Source organism: Puma concolor, chromosome E2, assembly GCF_028749965.1.
Source record: "Puma concolor isolate L17-30 chromosome E2, mPumCon1.1.hap2, whole genome shotgun sequence".
NCBI lineage: Eukaryota > Metazoa > Chordata > Mammalia > Carnivora > Felidae > Puma > Puma concolor.
In genome coordinates this window covers 44,770,469-44,791,863 of record NC_141681.1, presented here as the reverse complement: position 1 = coordinate 44,791,863, position 21,395 = coordinate 44,770,469, and the positions used below count along the sequence as shown (strand labels likewise).

General features: G+C 55.4%; 2 protein-coding genes and 1 pseudogene across 2 annotated transcripts; 1 reads left to right on the top strand and 2 right to left on the bottom strand.

The window, feature by feature from the left end:
• Window positions 1-3,561: 3,561 nt before the first annotated feature.
• On the top strand, window positions 3,562-16,851 carry ATP4A (ATPase H+/K+ transporting subunit alpha). The gene is made up of 22 exons (XM_086691145.1): window positions 3,562-3,590; window positions 3,685-3,825; window positions 3,912-3,971; window positions 4,393-4,596; window positions 5,753-5,866; window positions 6,095-6,347; window positions 6,594-6,862; window positions 7,498-7,696; window positions 8,082-8,191; window positions 8,272-8,406; window positions 8,878-9,070; window positions 9,843-10,018; window positions 11,420-11,556; window positions 11,644-11,794; window positions 11,888-12,056; window positions 12,148-12,302; window positions 13,424-13,547; window positions 13,977-14,122; window positions 15,424-15,557; window positions 15,930-16,031; window positions 16,123-16,214; window positions 16,449-16,851. Exons 1-22 carry the CDS (start codon window positions 3,579-3,581, stop codon window positions 16,475-16,477), a joined length of 3,105 nt encoding a protein of 1,034 aa, XP_086547271.1. The 5' UTR covers window positions 3,562-3,578; the 3' UTR covers window positions 16,478-16,851.
• On the bottom strand, window positions 16,309-16,376 carry LOC147573541 (U4 spliceosomal RNA; annotated as a pseudogene).
• Window positions 16,852-19,603: 2,752 nt separating the features above from the next.
• On the bottom strand, window positions 19,604-21,367 carry TMEM147 (transmembrane protein 147). The gene is made up of 7 exons (XM_025914574.2): window positions 21,173-21,367; window positions 21,035-21,104; window positions 20,531-20,590; window positions 20,309-20,445; window positions 20,095-20,179; window positions 19,887-20,008; window positions 19,604-19,803 (listed from the first exon to the last, which is right to left on the bottom strand). Exons 1-7 carry the CDS (start codon window positions 21,247-21,249, stop codon window positions 19,680-19,682), a joined length of 675 nt encoding a protein of 224 aa, XP_025770359.1. The 5' UTR covers window positions 21,250-21,367; the 3' UTR covers window positions 19,604-19,679.
• Between the last annotated feature and the right edge of the window lie 28 nt (window positions 21,368-21,395).

Sequence of the window (21,395 nt, the reverse complement as noted above, 5' to 3'; positions counted from 1 at the left end):
GTCTATCCTCTGCCCTCTCTTTCTCAGGGGAAAAAAAAAATCACTTCTGACCATTAATTGTTCTTGAAGAAGTCTCCAGTGATCTGCGTGTCTCCGGCTCCAAGAAATCTTGCACCTACTGTGTTCAGTAGATGGTGTCACACTTACAACCTTCTTGTGAGACGTCTTTGCCCCCAAGTTGTGCCGGGAGGTGCCCATCAGACTGAGATAGACTCCACTCCGGGTCCCAACAGCACACCTCCTGCTTTACCCAGATCCTGCCTGTGGGCCACAGCCTGTGTCCCCCAGAGACAGGGTCAGAGTCGTTTGGATGCACAATGAAAGAATAAATGCACGAGGAAAGACTCCCACAAGACGCAGACCTGGAGTGACACCAGGGGCGGGGGCGGGGGGCAGTGAAAGTATTTAACTGTGGACATGGCCGGACACTGAACAGTTGGAACGGACAAGGCCATGGGGCTGGGCCAGCAGCCTCTTTAAGTGGCCGGCTGCGGATGTGGTGGGGGGCTCAGGCGGTGACTGTGTTTTCATTACCGAGTGCCAGCTGTGCCTGTGACAGCGTTTTGCATGGAAAATACAGAGATCATAGAATAGCCCTCTGGTCATTCCCTAAGCCTCTGGATATCCTCCAAATGTCTACCCCGGTCCAGATCACTTAAAGGCTCAGAAATGAGGCCCATCCTGCCACGACGCTCTGAGATGGGCGTGTATCACTGCTGCGTTCCTGCTAAAAGCACATGATCTGAGTCTAATCATGGGGAACCGTCGGCCAAGCCAAACTGAGGGAAATTCTACAAAATAACGGACTGATACTTTTCCGAAATGGCAAGGTCTGGAAAGACAAGGAAAGAGTAAAGAAATGTCACAGATTGGAGGAGACTGAGGAGACACGGCAACTAAAAATGTCAAGTGTGATCCCGGACCACAAAAAGGACATGAGAGGGAAAATAGGAAATTCACATACGTTCCCTAGATTAGCTCATAATGTCATGTCAGTGTGAATGTCCTGCATCTGACCGTTGGACCACGGTCATGTAAGAGAGTGTCCATATTCGTGGGAGACACATGCCTACATGTTCACAGATAAACAAGCATCCTGTCTCCAAGTTACTCTCAAGTGGTTAAGCCCAAGCTTAAAAAAAAATCTATTCTCTCTCGCTCTCACTCTCTCTGTGTGTCATCTATCATTCCTCTAGAAACCACCAACTGATAAGATCATTCCATTTAGCTGAAAGGTAGGCAGGTATTCATTTTCTCCCTGTAACGTGTGGGTCTGAAATATTTAAAAATAAAACATTGAAAAGGAACATAGTAAAACTAAGAAATGAAAATAAAGGGACAAATGGAACAGAGACTAGAGGAAGACAGTCCCTGATTATGACAGAGGTCTGCACGTGTCGGGGGTCAGCCATCTGCTGCCAGTGATTGTGCCTTGGTCTCTCCACCTGTGACTTAGGTTGTGATGGTCCTGAATCATATTTGCCCCAGGCTCTGGATGCTTTCAGAGGTAGGGGGCTGGTGGGCAGGGTGGAAGGGCTAGAGAGAGCAAGGGGAACCAAGGAATTCCCAGTGACTGAGACTTCCTGAGGGCCTGCCCAATACTCCGTTTTTGCTAATGAATATTCCACATCCAACAGTGTCTTCTGACCATCTACTGTGTGTCTGAGGACACTGTTCTGGGTGCCGTGTGTATAGCAGCAAACACAACCAAGTCCCAGTCTTCCTTCTCGTGTGACAAGATTGACAGCAAACAAATGAGAATAAAATACAGTGTCAGGTTGGGACAAGGGGTGTGAGTAAAGCAGTGTCAAGGGCATGGAGCCTGATCAGGGTGAAATATTGGAAGGACTATCTGAAGAGATGACATTTGAACTGAGACCTGACGGCGAGAAAGAATCATGCAGATTTCTAAAGAAGAGAGCATGAGGCAGAGGGACCTGCAAGTGCAAATGACCTTGGCCTGTACAAAGTGCAGCAAGAAGGCCAGTGCCTGTTGAACCGTAGTAGAAACTGAGCCAGGTGAGGTGAGCCAGGGCAAGATCTGTCAGGAATGACTTGAGAGTTTATTATGAGCGAGAAGGGAAACCCCTGGAGAGTTGTAAGCAGAGGAGCGACGTGACACAAAGTGCTTCACATGTGTGGTTCAGAGAGCTGAAGCCCCCAGTGCAAGCAGAGTCATTGTAAGGGCACTCAGTGTGACTTCACCCCACCAGTCTCCTCTCTGGGGGTCCTCTGTAGCAGGAGATGGGATGACCAGCTGGGTGGGTATGGGGAGGAGGTTGGGCTGCTCAACAGCTTAAACTTTCCCAGGTGACCTGCCTCAGGAGAAAAGGACGTCGCCAGAGCAATTATCTTATCAGATATACCCGTGCCCGGCCTGAGATACACGTCCGTGCTGTGAGGCCAAGCATGAGATATCAAGAACCTGCCATTCCAGCAGTCCAGATCCTCACTGCTGCCCACAAGGGTGCCCGCCCGGGGGACCTCAAACCTGGCACCAAAACCAAGATCGAGCCGGGATCCTTGGAGACGTCTTTTCCCCACTCTGTTCCTTGGTTTCCCCACGCGGGCAGGTTGGCGTGGAGATGGGAGCACCTGTAATGGCTACGGCTGGATGTGTGGGGCACCTCCGGGACCCCCTTGAACCTCTCCAGGCCTTGGTTTCCCCTGTGCACAACGGGAATGTTAATGCCGCCCGCACAGGGGTTTGTTGCAGGGACCCCCAAGGTCACATGTGTGCAGGGCCTGGCTCACACTTGCCACCGACTGCTGATGTGAACTGTGGGCTTCTTCACTGGTGGTCCCATACGAGAGCCAGGCTCCGGGGTCAGACCTGGGCTGGAATCCTGCCCCTGGTACTTAGTCATCACAGCCTTAGACCAAGTCCTTAACCTCTCTGTGTCTTGGGTTCTTCATCTGTACAATGGCGGCCAATAAGAGAACATAACTTTATAGGGTGAGGAGCTAATGAAACATTCACACAAAGCACACTGGGCAGAGCCAGAACCAGGAAGTCCTCCCTAAACGACAGCTATTACAGCAGCCATTGTGAGCGCGCTCCCCCTCCAGGAGTCAGGCATGGGCAGTGTGGCCTGGAAGAGGACCCTGCAGCCAGCCTACCTGGTTCTGAGTCCTGACCCTTCCACGTCCGAGCTTGCGGACAACAGGCAAGTGACTTAACCATCCCGTGCCTCAGTTTCCCCATCTCTGTGGTAGGGAGAGGAAAGAATAGTACTCGTCTCAAAGGGATGTTGTGAGGTTACATTAGTTAATACAGGAAAGCCCTGAGCCCGGTGCTTGGCACATGATGAACACCGTATGTTTGCTGTTCTTGTTGTTACGATGGACATCCTCAGTGGTCCCCTGATCTCAGTGGCAGGTTGAGATGGGTCTGGGCAGGTTGGGGCAGCTCAGTAGGTAATTCCTGAGCTGCTTAGGCCTGGAGGTCACCCCAAGGAGCCCCACAATCAGCTGTAATTGGGGCAGTCTTGCTCCACCTCCTCCCTCCCTGGGTATATCAGGGCCAGTCCAGACCCTAGGCTCTGTCTCAGCAAAGGAGGGTGGCTGCACCAGGCACTATGGGGAAGGCAGTGAGTGGGGCCCGGAGTCAGGGGTTGGGAGGCTGGAGGCTGGAGGCAGGAGTTTCAGTGGGATCTGATGCCTCCCCGCTCCTCTCATCCCCAGGAGAATTACGAGATGTACTCAGTAGAGCTGGGACCTGGCCCTGGTGGGGACATGGCAGCCAAGATGAGCAAGAAGAAGGCAGGCAGTAAAGGAGGCAAGAGGAAGGAGAAGCTGGAGAACATGAAGAAGGAGATGGAGATTGTGAGCAGGGGGCGAGGGGGCTGGGTGGGGGGCAGGAGTGCGGCCGGTGAGAGCTGGACAGTGACTGTCCTGCCCCCACCACGCAGAACGACCACCAGCTATCAGTCGCGGAGCTGGAACAGAAATACCAGACCAGTGCGACCAAGGTGAGCTGGGCGCAGAGGGAGGGGTGCGTGCAGAGAAGGGGAGAGAGGGAGAGAGAGAGAGAGAGTAAGAAAAGGGAGAAATGCATTAGAGAGAAAGGGCCAAATAGAGAGAGGGATGGAGTAGGCGAAGCAGCTAAAAAGAGGCAGAGAGGCAGAGACAGAGAGAGACAAAGAGGCAGATAAAAGAGAGAAGCAGAGCAGAGACAACAGGAAGAGAGAACCAGGCAGGAAAATTGAGAGAGACTCGGTGGAGGGCAGGGGGAAGGGGCAGGACAGAGGCAAGGATGACACAGAAACAAAGAGGCACAAGACAGAGGGGAGAAGAGGGGAAAGAGACAGACAGAAGAGCTACCCCCACCAAGGAGCGTGTGGTGAGACGAAAGCCCTTGGAAGCCACTGCGACCACCTGCCCTGTCCCCAGGGCCTGACTGCCAGCCTGGCCGCGGATCTGCTGCTGCGGGATGGGCCCAATGCCCTGCGGCCGCCGCGTGGTACCCCTGAGTATGTCAAGTTCGCCCGGCAGCTGGCCGGTGGTCTGCAGTGCCTCATGTGGGTGGCTGCTGCCATCTGTCTCATTGCCTTTGCCATCCAGGCCAGTGAGGGGGACCTCACCACCGACGACAATGTGAGTAGCAGCTGCTGTGGGCAGACGTGGGACACAGGGAACTGGAGGATAGAGAACATTGAGCATGGACTCAGGACGCAAGGGATACAGGATGGGGACACAGACACGTGGAAATGCAGTTCCAAGACATAGGTCACGGGGGGCAAGAGGAGGGGGAGATGAACGATACTGGGATATGGGGCAGACCCGATGACACAGGTCACAGGGGACACAGAGAATGTATCTCAGATATGGAGGACACGGGTGGGGATACAAAGACGTAGAAATACAATACTTAAGATATGGAACTTGGGAAACAGAAGACACGGGACAGACCAAGGGCACAAGGGACATGGGACTCAGACATGGGACACAGGGCATAGGGACATAGGGGACCGAAGACTCAGGACACAGTGCCTAGAGAGACATGAAGCAGACAAGGAAGCACAGAGACAGAGAATATTGAAATGTGGGACAAGAGGACATTGGATATATGACAGGGGTCAGAACAAGAGACGTGGGAACTTAGGGACGTGTGGCATTGACAGGGATTTGAAAGTCATAGGACATGTGCCACCAGATGGGGACTTAGAGGTACACAGACATGGGGAGACGTTGGACATAGGGACTTGGAATTTGGAACATGATCGTGGAGTCCACAAAATATGAAGCATAAGATCGACAGCATACTAACATGGAAATGGGGACAGGAGGGTGCACTTTGGGGCACAGGGCACATAGAGGTGGCACACAGATTATGAAAACACAGAACACGAAACTTGTAACACAGGGACTATAGGGCATGAGAACATGAGGGGACAGAGGACAGCAGACATGTGGAATGCAGGACTCAAAAGGACGCAGGAAAGGATGCATGGTGACACAGGGCACAAGTCGTAGGATATGGGGACATGGGGGATGTAGGGTTCAGGACCCAGAGAATATGGGATATAGGTACACGACACTGGGAATACAGGGAAGCTGAATGTGGGACGTGGAGAACACAGGGACAGGGAACACAGGCCACGGGGAACAGTGCATGTGGTGGCTAGTAAAGCAGGGAAAACCACAGGGGTGACCCCAAGAACACCGGGGGACAGGGAGCAGGCGGGCGCCCCCGCGCAGGGATCTTCCGGCCCCTTCTTATCAGCCTGGCCCCCTTCCTGCCTCTACCCAGCTGTACCTGGCACTGGCCCTCATCGCCGTGGTCGTGGTCACCGGCTGCTTTGGCTACTACCAGGAGTTTAAGAGCACCAACATCATTGCCAGCTTCAAGAACCTCGTGCCCCAGGTGGGTCCCCATTCAGTTCCCTGTGTGCACTCGGGCGGGCGCAGGGAGGCTCCTGGCGTCTGTCTGTGTGGGCCTTCCCACCAGGCCCAACCTGCTCCCAGCCTGTAGCCTCCCGCTCCGCCCATAGGTCCTCCACAGCTCCCTCTTTGCATCTCCCCACCTTCCCCTGCACTCAGCGGCCTCCAACCCCACCCCTGCCTACCTCAACCCTGTGCCCCTGCCCCACAGCAAGCAACTGTGATCCGAGATGGGGACAAGTTCCAGATCAATGCAGACCAGCTTGTGGTGGGCGACCTGGTGGAGATGAAAGGCGGGGACCGAGTGCCAGCGGACATCAGGATCCTCCAGGCCCAGGGCTGCAAGGTGGACAACTCCTCGCTGACTGGAGAGTCTGAGCCGCAGACCCGCTCGCCCGAATGTACACACGAGAGCCCCCTGGAGACCCGCAACATCGCCTTCTTCTCCACCATGTGCCTTGAAGGTCTGTGAGGCCCCTGCCCGCCCCCCCGGCTGACCACGCTGCCTCCACACTCCCCACGGCTGCCTCCACTCCCCTTCTTCTGCCTTGTATGAAGCCACACTGCCTGCCCACCTCACGTGACCATCCCCCTCTTCGGGGCATCCTGCCCCTCTATCTCCCATGACTTCCCCTTCTGCAGTTCACACTGTGTGCACACCCCCATTGCTGCCCACCTGTCCCTGAGGCGCCCTCTTGGCCCCACTGCAGGCACGGCACAGGGCCTGGTGGTAAACACAGGTGACCGCACCATCATTGGGCGCATTGCATCGCTGGCATCGGGAGTAGAAAATGAGAAGACCCCCATCGCTATTGAAATCGAACATTTTGTGGACATCATCGCAGGCCTGGCCATCCTCTTCGGCGCCACATTTTTTGTGGTGGCCATGTGCATTGGCTACACCTTCCTGCGGGCCATGGTCTTCTTCATGGCCATTGTGGTAGCCTACGTGCCCGAGGGGCTGCTGGCCACTGTCACGGTGAGTTGGGGAGACAGAAAAGAGGTGCAGAGAGCTGAGAGGCTCGTCCATCTGTGTGTTCATTCATCCAGGGTTGCCTCCATCGTCTCCCTATTTGTCCTACCACCCCCTCACTTCCCACCCACACACCTTCCCATCAACCATCCTCCCCACCCCCTGTCTCTCCATCTATCCATCCATTCAGCAAACACTCACCAACGCTAGTCTTGGCCATACACTATACCAAACGCTGAGGACTCACAGATGAACAGGACGCATCCTTGACAGGAGGAGGCTGAGGTCCAGTGTGGGCAGCCCTCAACAGTTAGCACCCAGTCCAAGACCAGCCCCAGAGGAGGTTCAGAGGATGTCTACTTTCTCCGTTTGGTTGTGTTGATAAGAGAACCTACAGAACCTCAGCCTGGGCAGCTTAGAGAAGGGCCTAGTTATGTCTGTCTGGGCAGATTGGGGAGGTGTCCCAAGTGGAAGAAAGCACAGGCCGGAAAAAACAGAGGCAAGAAAAGCATGGGTTTTGCCGAGGAATGCTGTGTACACAGTACTGTGGCTGGGATGCAGGCTCCCCGTGCTGTGAGAGAAGGGAAGGACTAGAAGCAAGGATGGGGCCCCCTACCTGCGCTTCTCACCCCTTCTCCCAGGTCTGCCTGTCCCTGACAGCCAAGCGACTGGCCAGCAAGAACTGTGTCGTCAAGAACCTGGAAGCAGTGGAGACACTGGGTTCCACATCAGTGATCTGCTCTGACAAGACAGGGACCCTCACTCAGAACCGCATGACTGTGTCCCATCTCTGGTTTGACAACCACATCCACTCGGCTGACACTACGGAAGACCAGTCAGGTGTGGGGTGGAACGAGACGGGGCTGGGGCAGGATCTGGTAGACGCTTGAGACCTGGAAGGGAGCTCTGAGGTTACTGAAGGGAGTCTGGGGAGGGATCTGCATTAATGGAGTGGGGCTCCATCCCGATCGGGGCAAGGGTCTGTGAAGCTTTAGGTCTGCAAAGGGGCTTGGTATTGGGTCTCCTAGGAAACTCAGTACTGGGTCTGGAGAGAAGGCTCTGTCCTGGGGTATGAGGAGGGGTTTGGGTCCCACCCAGGTCTGGGAGGTGACCCTGTCCTGAATCTAGAGAGAGGGACTCGGTTCTGGTATGGGAGAGCGCTGCGCCGGGTCTGGGGCCCGCGAGGAGTCCCCTCGCGGCCCCAGCCTGGACGCCTGGCCTGCAGGGCAGACGTTTGACCAGTCCTCGGAGACGTGGCGGGCGCTATGCCGCGTGCTAACGCTGTGCAACCGCGCTGCCTTCAAGTCGGGCCAGGACGCGGTGCCGGTGCCCAAGGTGAGACCACAGGGTACTCCGGGGGATCCCGGGAGCCTGGTGCAGCCAGGCTCGCCCCTGACACCCGCCGCCGCTTCCAGCGCATCGTGATCGGGGACGCGTCCGAGACTGCGCTGCTCAAGTTCTCGGAGCTGACCCTGGGCAACGCCATGGGCTACCGTGAGCGCTTCCCCAAAGTCTGCGAGATCCCCTTCAACTCCACCAACAAGTTCCAGGTGTGCGCCCGGTCCCGCCCAGACCCCCTCCCACAGAGAGCACCCCGCCCATCTCAGGCCCCACCCACACTCAGGGCTGGCCTACCGCAGGGTTTCTCTCTTAGTTCCCGCCCCCTTCCTAGCCAAGCCCCGCCCACAACCACTTCTTCCCCCCCCCCCCCCCCCCAGCCCCTTAGCTGGGGGCTCACCGTCAGCTCTCAGGCCTTCCGTGGGGGTAGCTCGCAGTCCAAATTCCGTCCCAGACCAACTCCGACCCTAATTCTATCCATTCTCTGCGCTCAGGCTCCTTACTGCGTCCCTAACCCTCAGCCTCTACGAAAGACCTGCCCGGCACGCTAGCCCCTCACCCCCAGCCGAGCTGCACCCTCCAAAGGTTCCTCCGGCTGCGCCCCAGCGCGGTCAACCCCGCCGTTCTCCCAAGTCCCGCCCCCTTGTCCTGGTCCTTAACACCGTCCCCTTCCTTGCCCGAAGCTGTCCATCCACACACTGGAGGACCCGCGGGACCCCCGGCACGTGCTGGTGATGAAGGGCGCCCCTGAGCGCGTGTTGGAACGCTGTAGCTCCATCCTCATCAAGGGCCAGGAGCTGCCGCTGGACGAGCAGTGGCGGGAGGCTTTCCAGACTGCCTACCTTAGCCTGGGAGGCCTGGGTGAACGCGTGCTTGGTGAGACCCCCAGGGCTCGGTGAGACCCCCACAGTAGATGGTAAACCAATCTGTGAGGAGGAGCTAGCACAGACCCTGCCCAATCTTCCCTGCCCAACCTTCCCCGCCCAGCCCTGACCATGACCTTTCCCATCCCTGGCTCACAGCTGACCTGCCCAAGTGCACACATTCATCTTTGACTTTCCCTGTCTCAGTCCTGACCCTTGTCCATCCTCAGTTTCTATCTTGACCCAGCTCCTTCCCACCTGTCCTCCCTGGGACCTTCCCATTCCTGACCTGACATCCCTTGATTTTTCCCAGCTCTTGCCCCAACCTTGACCTGCTTTCACATCCACCTGTCAGTGTCCTCCTCCTGACCCTTTGACCTCCAATCCTTGCCTCAACTCAAGACTCCCCAATCCTTGTCCTGACCTCTGATCTCTCTCAACATTTTGTCCCGATTCCTAAGTTTCCCTAACCCCTGTCTCAACCCTGGAAGACACAAACCTGTGGTTCAATCCTGGATCGTTTATCTTACTTGTGTGGGACCGCTGGCAAGAAATGCCCCTCTCTAGGCCTCAGTTTCCTTATCTGCAACATAAGCATGCTAACAGTCTCACAGGTTGGTTGTAATAATAGACTCACATCATGTGAATGAAGTATTCAGCCATCTGATGATGGTCAGGCATCTGTAGGTGCTTGGTCCAAGGGGCCTTGTTATTTTACTCATCACCTGGCTTTGCTAGAGAAGGGCTTCCTGGACCCCTCTCTGACTCCCCTGTTTTCTGGTCAGGATTCTGCCAGCTCTACCTGAGTGAGAAGGACTACCCTCCCGGCTACGCCTTCGATGTGGAGGCCATGAACTTTCCAACTAGTGGCCTGTGCTTTGCGGGACTTGTATCCATGATAGATCCGCCCCGGGCCACCGTCCCTGATGCTGTGCTCAAGTGCCGCACAGCAGGCATCCGGGTATGCAACCAGGAAGGGGAGCAGGCAGGGGTGAGAACAGAAGTTAGCAGTATTTGGGGGTGACAAACCCTGTGACAGAGAACTACCTGAAAGTGGTTTGAACCAAAAAAAGAATATATTGATTCATGAAACTGAAAAGTTCTGGGGAATGAAGCTTCAGGTATAGCTGGATCTAGGAGTTCAGTGTCATTAGGAATTTGTCTTTCTCCATGTCTTGGTTCTACTTCTCCCTCTGATGGCTTTATTCTCAAGCAGTCCCTCCATTTTGGTCGACAAAGATGACCACCCCCCAGCAACTCCAACCGACATCCCACCTGTTTAGCCACCCCACAGAAAAAGAGTGCCTCTTTTGCTGTTGTCCCGGATTGGGTCACATGTTCCTCCCTGAACCAGTCACTGTGGCTAGGGGTGGGATACCTCGGTTGGCTAGGTCTGGGCTTACTTGCCCATTCTTGGCTAGAGACCTCACTTCAACTCTAGGGGTGGGGGATGGTTCCTGAAAGACAAATCAAGAGTTGGGGAGCCAAGACTGAGCAAGCAACAGCCATGTCCTTCTCATGGTCTCTAAGACCCAGTCCCTAGAAGAGCTTGGCCCTGTTACCTTTCTAAGCTTATTGCTTAGCCACCCCCCTGCCTCACTTCTTTGTTTACCGCTTTCCAGTCATGCTGGTCTTCCCTCTACTCCTCCAACAGTTCAGGCATGTTCGCACCCCAGGGTCTTTGCATTGCCTGTTCCTGCTGTCACGAACACTCTTCCCTCAGTTTTACATGTGGCCAATTCTCTCACCTCTTTCAGACCTCTGCTCAGATGTCACTTTCTCAATGAGGCTTTCCCTGGACACACTTAAAATTGACACCACTTTTTCCACCCAACATTTGCCATCCCCTTTACCCAGGTTAATTTTTCCCCTCTCCTAATATGCTGTATCATTCATTCCTTTACTTTGTTTATTTTCTTTTTTTTTTTTTTAATTTTTTTTTCAACGTTTTTATTTATTTTTGGGACAGAGAGAGACAGAGCATGAACGGGGGAGGGGCAGAGAGAGAGGGAGACACAGAATCGGAAACAGGCTCCAGGCTCTGAGCCATCAGCCCAGAGCCCGATGCGGGGCTCGAACTCACGGACCGCGAGATCGTGACCTGGCTGAAGTCGGACGCTTAACCGACTGCGCCACCCAGGCGCCCCTACTTTGTTTATTTTCTGTCTCCCACACTAGAGTGCCAACTCCACAAGAACAGAGATTTTTGTCTGCTTTGTCCCTGACATTTTCCAGGCACACAGCAGGTGGTCACGACTGGTTGAATAAGTGAATGAGTGTATCAGTAGATGTCCACCAGGGAGGATGAGGAGAGTGGGCTGATCTGAAGGCAACAAGGGTCTGATGGTCCCCTCCCCAACAGGTGATCATGGTGACAGGTGACCACCCCATCACAGCCAAGGCCATTGCAGCCAGTGTGGGTATCATTTCAGAAGGCAGCGAGACAGTGGAGGACATCGCTGCCCGCCTCCGCGTGCCTCTGGACCAAGTTAATAAGAAGTAAGCCCCTTCTGCCCACCCCCCATGTTTCTCTCCACACCCCAGGCAGACTGAGGCCCTGGTGATGCCCTCTTACCTCCTTCCCAGGGATGCCCGTGCCTGCGTCATCAATGGCATGCAGCTGAAGGACATGGACCCGTCTGAGCTGGTGGAGGCACTGCGTACTCACCCCGAGATGGTGTTTGCTCGCACCAGTCCCCAGCAGAAGCTGGTGATTGTGGAGAGCTGCCAGCGACTGGTACGACTCTGCCGAGGAAGGCGGCCCATGGGCTGGGCTGGCCCTGGGTTGGCCTCTCACTGACCACCCCTTACCCGCACCCACTCCCTGCAGGGTGCAATCGTGGCTGTGACAGGGGATGGCGTGAACGACTCCCCAGCCCTGAAGAAGGCAGATATCGGCGTGGCCATGGGCATTGCTGGCTCGGATGCTGCCAAAAATGCGGCTGACATGATCCTGCTGGATGACAACTTTGCCTCCATTGTGACGGGCGTGGAGCAGGGTCCGAGCTGGGCTGGAGACTGGGGGAGGCAGTGTGGGCACAGGAGGAACTGGGCAGCGAGGAGTCTGAGATGTCTTCTGTAACCCCACAGGCCGGCTGATCTTTGATAACCTGAAAAAGTCCATCGCCTACACATTGACCAAGAACATTCCAGAGCTGACGCCGTACCTCATTTACATTACTGTCAGTGTGCCCCTGCCCCTCGGCTGCATCACCATCCTCTTCATAGAACTCTGCACTGACATCGTGAGTCTACAGCCCCAACGCTCCCACCCGTGCAGTGCCCATGGACAGACACTCTTGGACACAATGATACAGACGTGTGTACAAAGACAGGCAGATGTGGATATGCAGGCAGGCAGATAGGTAGTCCCAGACAGAACTACAGATGTGGACACACAGGTGGGCACTCAGGCATAGACATGTGGACTCAGACATTAACACACATATCTGGTGAAAGTTGGATCACAGACAGACACCCTTCAACAGCCTTGACAGATAAACACTGTCAGGCCCCAAGGCAGACAGACAGAAAAAGAACCACAGATACAGGGATGCATGCAGCCAGATGCATGGCCACCTTGACTTATTTATTCAACAGCACTTGCCTAAGTGCCTTCTTTGGGCCAGACACGCGTTAATTAATTTTGTCCTCACAAACGCTCAGTGGGATGGGCTTTATTTATCAACCCCATTTTACTGATGAGCTAACTGAGGCATAGACAGGTCGAGCGGTTTGTCCCAGGTCACACAGCTAATAAGTGGCACACTGGGATTCGAGCCCAGGTAGTCAGGTGCCCCAGGGACTCTGCTCTTGATCAGTATACTCTGCTGCCATTCTGCAGTGATGGACAGATGGCGTGGGGGGTAGGGAGGAGGACACAGGGACACAGAGACAGAAGAGATGCAGAGATAGTGACAAGGAGAGATAGGAACACAGGGATACAAAAGCAGAGACAGCCACAGAGAAAGAGACCAGAGACAGGGAAAAAGAAACAGTAAGGGAGAGAGAGAGAGGGAGAGAGAAGGAGGGGGAGGGAGAGAGAGAGAGAGAGAGAACAAGAACATGCAATAGTGGAGGTAAATCCAGATGTTCTGATGGAGGTGGATATCAGGTCAGATGTGGACACGGATGTGGACCAGACAAGACAACACACCTTTGTTAGAGGGATGGACCAAACATTGCTTTGTTGGATGGACTGGCTGATCCGTGCTGTCTAGGCAGGTCTGCCTGTGTGGTCACCTGCCTCATAACCTCAGTCCTATCTCTGTCCGCTGGCAGGAGGTGGGGGGGAGGGGGACCCCAACAGGTAGGGGACAGGGGCTCAGGCAAACCCTTAACCCCAGTTCCCTCTGCTCCTGGCCAGTTCCCATCTGTGTCCCTGGCATATGAGAAGGCAGAGAGTGACATCATGCATCTGCGTCCCCGGAACCCAAAGCGCGACCGATTGGTCAACGAGCCCCTGGCTGCCTACTCCTACTTCCAGATCGGTGAGCGCCCGTGGGGCCAGGGAGCCTGGGGCTCCCTGCAGGGCTGCTCACCTGCCTTGGAGTCTCTAACTGGGGCTCTGGCTTGTTCTAGATCCTGGGGTCTGGATTCGATCCTGGGTCTCTGTTGTTCTCTGAGTCTGTGTCTGCCATGATCCCTCCCTGTGTCCCTTCTCTGTCTCTGGCCCTGCTCTACATGACCCTGTCTCTGGGTGTGTGTCTCTGTCTCTCTCTGTGCCTCGTCTCTTATGTCCCTATTGATCTCTCTTGGGATCCTTGTCTTTGTGTCTCTCCATGTCTGTCACTGTCTGTGTCCCTGTGTTTGTGTCTCTGTTCCTCTCTGTGTCCCTACCTTTCAATGTCCTTGTCTCTTTCCATGTCTCTGTCTGTATCTCATCCCTGTCTCCCTGTGTCTCTTTGCATCTCCCCCAGGTGCCATCCAATCATTTGCCGGCTTCACTGACTACTTTACGGCCATGGCCCAGGAGGGCTGGTTCCCATTGCTGTGTGTGGGGCTGCGGCCATACTGGGAGAATCACCACCTACAGGATCTGCAGGACAGCTATGGCCAGGAGTGGGTGAGCCCTCGCCCCACCCCATCCCATGTCACCCTCATTTCCAGTGCCACCTACCTTGTGGGTGGGCCCACACCCCATCTTCCACGTGTGATTGAGCTCAGGCAGAGCATCCCAGATTCTCTGCCAGTTCTGGGCCCTTTCCCACCACTGTCTTGAGCTCCAAACTCCTGCTGCTGATGGTCACAGCTGCAGATGTCCCCTCCCTGCCCTCCAGTAGGACATCATCTCTGGTGTGGAGCCGGGCCCCTATTCTGTTATTGTTACTGCAGTATCACGTACACAGAGTGTTTGCACGTGTGGTGGGCTTTAATGAAGGTTTGGAGCCCGGAGAGGCTCGATTCGGTTAGCAGGTGTGTTTAGTGTGCCCTGCGGTGTTAGAGGTCAGGATATTCCCCTTAAACATTTGCCATCACGGTTAAGAATGCAGATCTTGGAACCAGACTGCTTGGATTCATGGTTTGCCACAATTCCTCACATGCTGTGTGACACGGGGCAAGTTGCTTTGCCTCTCTGTGCCTCAGTCTTCCCATCTGCAAGTGGAGATAATACTAATATCTACTTCAGGGACTTCACAGCGTGGTCCTCAGGCCGACAGCATCCCCTGGGAGCTTGTCTGAAATGCAAATTCTCAGTCCACACCCCAGGCCTCTGGGGGTGGGGCCTGGAAGTCTGTCATAACCAGCCCTTCTGAGGATTCAGAAATGCTGAAGTGTGAGCACCACCAGTCTCCCTCCTACGCTTACCGGGGGGGATTAAGTGAGATATACATGTGAGACGCGTGGTACCTGAAGCAGAGTTAGCGTTCCTGACACAATTAGCTGGTATTATAAATAGTTACACTGAAGAAATGGTCTGAAGAGTGGTTGCCCCTTTTAAACGGGGCACGTGCTCTCTTCCCCATAGGCTCTTCTGGCCTACTTCACTCATTTTTGCCATCTGCCTGGGCACTGGAGTCACCGGACTTTGCAAATTCTGCCCTAGGAGCCCGATTCCCTTTTCCCAGGTGCCTTCTTGTGGGTGTCCGGAAGGTTCTACATCCCTCCTTTCATCATGAAAGCAATTGCCTGACCTACCACGTGCCCAGGTGTTGACATCCGGGCTTGCGAGACCAAGATGTCTAGGCCCCACATTCTTTGGTCCTGCAAACCTGGCAGATTCGTATCCGTCCTCTCCCCCACTCCAGCCTCTGACGTAAGGGAAAGAGCAGTCAGGGGTCCATGGTCCCAGGCCCTGACTGCCTGGCTGACTGCAGAGCCTCTCCCTCTGGGCTCAGGATGCTTTTGCTCCCCTCTGGCCCACAGACGTTCGGGCAGCGCCTGTACCAGCAGTACACCTGCTACACCGTGTTCTTCATCAGCATCGAGATGTGCCAGATCGCTGATGTCCTCATCCGCAAGACACGCCGCCTCTCTGCCTTCCAGCAGGGCTTCTTCAGGTGTCCCCGGCCGGCCCCGCCCCTGCCCCGCCCCTGCCCCGCCCTACCCTCCAAGCCCTGGCTCCAGCTCCCACCAGATCCTGACTAGGGCTCACTGCAGCCAGCAAACACCAGCACCAGTTTGCGCATGTGCGGGTGCCAGGTGCTACCATTCCTTATCTATAGCTGGCTCCCGCCACCTGCCTCTCACCCGGCCCCTCTGCTTTCCTCAGCCAAAGGGGAGATGGGACGGGGCCAGCGTCCACTGTTGGAACATCTCCAGCTGACGTCCTTTGACCCTGCAGTGCCCTGCTTTCCATCTGGTCCCCAGCTCCCCATGGCCTTTGTTCTGAACCCGCCATTCTGAGCCCGTCCCCTCCCGCCCACCCGCAGGAACAGGATCCTGGTGATTGCCATCGTGTTCCAGGTCTGCATCGGCTGCTTCCTGTGCTACTGCCCCGGAATGCCCAACATCTTCAACTTCATGCCCATTCGGTGAGGGGCTGCGAGCTGTGAGTGGAGGGATGGGCACAGGGACACAGACTTGAGGGTAGCCCTCACCTCGCCATCCTGCCTGTGCCTTTAGGTACCAGTGGTGGCTGGTCCCCATGCCCTTTGGCCTCCTCATCTTCGTCTATGACGAGATCCGGAAACTTGGAGTTCGCTGTTGCCCAGGGAGTGAGTGTGGAGACTGGAGGCCAGGGGGTTGGAGGGGCTGGAACATTCTCACAACAGCTGCTCTGGTCTTTGACCTCCAAACGCTTGACCCTCCATATCAATCAGCAATTATCACGCCTTGGATAAACCTAATTGGCTACGATACCGCCACTGTGCAAAGCTTGACCCTCCGTATCAAACCTCCACCGATCCATACTCTGAGCACCTCCCTGTTTTCCTTTCTCTCTCGCCCAGGCTGGTGGGATCAGGAGCTCTACTATTAGAGGGACTGCGGCCTTCAAGCCATCCTTGCATCCCCCACAGCAGAGGTGGGGGGCACGGGACCCTTTGGGCAGCCACCGGAACATCAAGCAATCAAGAGCCCTAGCACCACCCGTGTCTGCTCCTGCAGCCCATGGCACCCCAACTTTGCGGGACGTCCCCACTCCCCTTCCCCACCCGCGGAGAGCTTGCCCCCGTGGCAGAGCGGTCCTTGGGCCCAGTCCTCTGAGGGGGTGGGGGCTTCAGGAGGGAGTGGGAGCTTGCGGCTCCTGTGAAGGGGGGCCGTCCTTAGCAGGCCAGGCTGGCAAGAGGGCTGCCTGGGGCTCTTCTTCCAACACACTGTGCTGCGTGATAGTAATAAACCAGCTCACATTGACTATGCTTTTATTTTGTGCTGGGCACTGTCCTAAGTGTTTTTCGTGATCCCCTTTGACCTCCCACAAGCCTACAACTCAGCAGCTATTTATTTGTTCAGGTCTGTATCTCCAGTTCCTAGGACACAGCCTAGTGTGTAGTAGGTACTCACTAAACATTCCTGGGGGAAATCAATTCCCATTCCTTTGTCTAGAGTGACAGCATTTACAGGCAAGCTGGACATGACCACACACAGGCACCCTCAGGAGTGATGCCTTTGCCCCTCTGCTAGCCTAGACACCACCTCTGGTCTCTCTCCTCAGCCTGCATTCTCATCCTCCCCCTGGCACCTTGACAGAATGTGTCAACATCTTTTCCACCTCAAGCAGCACCGTTCCACACCCGCCTCTCCCTTCACAGGGGTCTCCACTCCGGTTCCACTTGCTCACTCCTCTGCCGCTGCAGTGGGACCGACTCTGGAGGCTAAAGTCACAGGTCTCGTCCTCACATCCCTCTCCCCTGAAAAGTTAACTCTCCAACTGCTCGACACTGCCTTGACATCCGCCCCTCCACCCCGTCCCCTTCCTCACCTCTCTTCCTGGTTCTTTAGTAGGAGTCTCTCTGGCAGGACCCCAGGCTTCTCCTCACCACAGCCCCCACTCCGCTGCCCCCATGGTCTGTTCTATCTGCAGTGGCTTCCACATCTGTCTCTGGTTCTCCCACTCCACATGGCCCAGTGATCCTCCAAACACGTCCCATCAGTGAGCCCTGGACTCCCTGCCCTTCCCTGGCCTAGAATTCTCCATGGTTCCTCCCTGCCCCTGCTGGCTTCCAGCCTCACAAGCCGCCTCGATCTTATTCCAATCAATTCTCGTTTCACTGGAAAGCCAGGCCTGCTCTCTGACCTCAAGGCCTTTGCACAGGCTTTGCCACCTGCTTTCTTCCCCTTGCCCCATTCGCTCATCCTTCAGTTCTCAGCTCACATCTCTCTTCCAGGGAACCCATCCTGTCCCCCAGGTTGGGCCCCCCAGCACCGCCCTGATCTAGCCTGTGCTCCCTCCATCTCAGCCCAACCGTTCTGGTCTCCCCGAGCCCCATAAAAGCTGGGATTATCCACAGATAGTTGGCCACCGACAGTGGCCCTGGATCAGAGTCTCTGCTCAGCAAATAGTTGTTGCATAGTCATTTCTGCAACTTTCACTCGTCCCCATACATGTCAAAGGCTAGGTGGGGCTTGGGATGGAGGTGTGGGAGAGAGACGCTATCAAAGATCTACCCAGCTGGGCTAGGAGTGCCCATATACTCTGTGACCAATCAGTCACTCCCCACCCCTCCAAGACACCTGTGGACCGTCTAGACTAGGGACAATGAAGAGGTGGCAGGGCTAGGTGGTGGTTTCCCCACCTGAGGGTAAATGCTCCCTCTGAACACATCAAGACTCCTAGCACAGCTGTGCTTAGTGCTTTCTTAAGCCCGGGGTTAAGCAACATTATGGCAGGACCTTGATAGCCTGGAGGGAAGAGACTGCCTAGGGGGCACTTACCCTATCCTAGGCCTTGGGAGATCCCTGTGGGAATACCAGCGCTGAAGAGCACCTTCCTGGGCGGGCAGGATTTGCATCAAGGTGGAACATAAACATGACATTAAAGCCTTGCTTCTGACACATCCCCTCTGGGATGGGGAGGGAACGGGGCAGGTGGCTGGCCACTAGAACAGGGAAGGCCTGGGGTGGTGCTGGAGGAAATGGAGAGCATGTGAACTTGACCGGTTGACCTGTGAGCTGGGAGTCTTCTCACCCCCCACCCCCAGTCCTTGAAATGTGCATTCTCCTCCACCACCCCACCCCACATGCTACCCAAGGATATAGCCTTGACACTGATGTGGTATTAGATAGTATGTGACTGAATCCAGTTAAAACCTCTATATATAAACTTTTGGGATTTGGCAGGTGGGTGCACAGATCCAGTCATCCTGCAGCCACAAGATAAGCCTTGTATGTTTAAGTTCCATTATTAAACTTGCCACCGACCAACTGGAGTGGCTGCCTCTTTCTTCTCTGCCCTCTGAATAATGAGGCTGGTCTCCGACTACACCTGAGAAGTTCCCAAAGAATTTGTGAAACAAGAGGTAGGAAGGGCAGCATCCAGGACGATGCCCAAGTTGGGCTCAGCTGCTGTGCTAGTTGGCTGCAGTGGTCTCTGTACTCCATACTAAGAAGACTCCAGCCAGGATTTGATCTGAGGGCTACAGAACTGAACCAAAGCACCTCAGAGCTCATAAAAGTCTGCCACCCAAGGGCCAAACCCAGAATTCAGGTGGTTGGACTGTTCAGTATGCAATGGGGAATCCCAGAAGGTTATAAGCAAGGAGGATGCACTAATAAAACTGGGATTTCAGATACATCCCCTTGGCCTCCATATGAAGGGTGGATTGGAAGGGGAGATTAGGGCCGAGAGTCTAGGAGGTAAGCAGCCAGGGAAGGGCCCAGGCTGTGAGGAAAAGCCTCTGAGAAATATATTCTTCGATTCTAGCTCCCTTCTATCACCTGTTCCCTGACACTGCTCAAAGATTATCTATTCCAAGCCCCCAGTCTATCCTGGAAAAAGGAAGAGCCGGGGAACTGCTGCAGAACACAGGACAAACCAGTGTTGGCCAGTTTCCTAGCCTACCTGGCTTCAAAGCCAGAACAAGGGCCTCTAGAACCCAGTGAATATGGTATTGGTAGATAGTTCCAAAGAGAGAGAGCGAGAGAGAGAGAAAGATGGAGGCAGAAACAACTTTCCAAATACTGTTTACTTCACAGAAACCTGGAGGCAGGGAAAGGGTATGTGAATGTCTGAGACATCAAGCCTAGGAGTGCACGTTGACAACAGCGACATAGAGGGCGAGGGTGCTGAGGGCCAGCAGCCCTGTCACCACTGCTCGGGCCAGCAGTGCTGTCCAGCTGCCCAGGGAACAAAGGTGGACGAAGGTCCTGTAAGGAAACATCACAATGAGGAAAGGAGAATAGATAATCCACCCCCATTTGGACCCAACATCAAACCCCACCCAGCTCACTCCATGACAAAGGCCTTGTAGACGCTAAGGAACATCAGTAGGAGGACTGCTGGCCGAAAAGTGTGGTATAGGTCGTAGCGTGTTATCATCCAGACCTGGGCAGATGCAACGATGTAATGGACCTGCAGGGAGGTGGGAAGTCAGGACCAGGTTTTGGGAAGAGTACAGCCACCAGCAAAAAGGTGTGTGGGAGAATAGGACTTCGTACCAGACTGATGTTGGAGTCGATGCTCATCTGGATGTACTTCCAGTCAAACTCAATGCCCCGGGCTCCAACCCAGAGGGGGATGCAGCTGAGGAAGGCAAAGGGAGGGATTCTCCAGCACCCTCAGCACCCAGAGTCTGAGCCCCCACCCTCCAGCACCTCCTTAGAACCCAGGTATCCTTTCTTAGGAATCTGGGCTCCAGGCTGCTGCACACACCGGGACATAATGAGCTCGGCGGTGGCCCAGCCCAGGGCAGCAACCATGATCTTGTACTCCCCCTTGCCTGCATTCCGGGACATGACAAGGTTTAGGCCTATCAGGTCTGCCACATCCACGCTGGCCTTCATGAACTCCTGCGGGTCAGGTTGAGGCTTGAGTGAGCACAGGTGCCAGGGGGCCCCACTCCTACACTCCTGCCCCCTCCCTTGTCCCACTCACCCCAATGAAGTCATAGATGCCGCCTTCCCAGGTGGGAAAAAAAGTGGCCAGGAACAGCATCTGAGAAAACAGAAAGATCACTGCAAGGTGAGGGGAATAACCCAGGTGGGATATGCAGGAAATTAGCGTGGGTGTGGAGGGTAGAGCTCCGGGGGTTCAGGGACCCTAGTGGAAAGGGAGCAAGAGGCGGGCAAGATGACAGGATCAGGGGAGACAAGGGGGTAGGGGTCTGAAGTTTGGGTTCCGTGGTGGTCACAGGGGATCGGGTTAGGCAAGGAGGTGCTGGAGCTAGCTACAGCTACCCCGGCAGTGTCAGCAGCACTGTGTGGACCTTGGGGTTAGTTCGCGGCTCCTGCAAGTACAAAACACTCCACCACACAACTGAGTTTTCTCAATTTTACTAAACTGCTATACAAAAGTTGTTTGGAGACCTCGCCCCAAGTTCCGCCCCTTCCAGAGCCCATTTTTTCCAGGGTATTCTCAGGGGGACCCGGGGCCCCTCACCTTGCACAGCTGCACGAATAGGTAGGTGACCCCAGCCTGCACGCACTTCCAGAAGGCGTTGTACTCGGACCTGCAGGAGCGGGCGGTCAGGCTCGGCCCGGGCCCCCGCCCTCCCGCCCGCGGCCGCCCCGCACTCACAGGCCGCTGCACTTGTACGTGATGAAGTAGGGGAAGTAGGCCAGGGCGAAGCAGTTCCCAAAGTGGAACAGGGTCATGGCGCCGGCCGCCGGGGCCCGCGGGGCGCGGGTCTCTTCCTCGGCAGGCCTGGCGCCCGAGCACGAGGCTGGCGCCCACCTGCCTCCGCCGCGACCCTCGCGGCCTTCTGGGAGCGAGGCCGGGCCGGCGCCGGCGCGCTGACGTC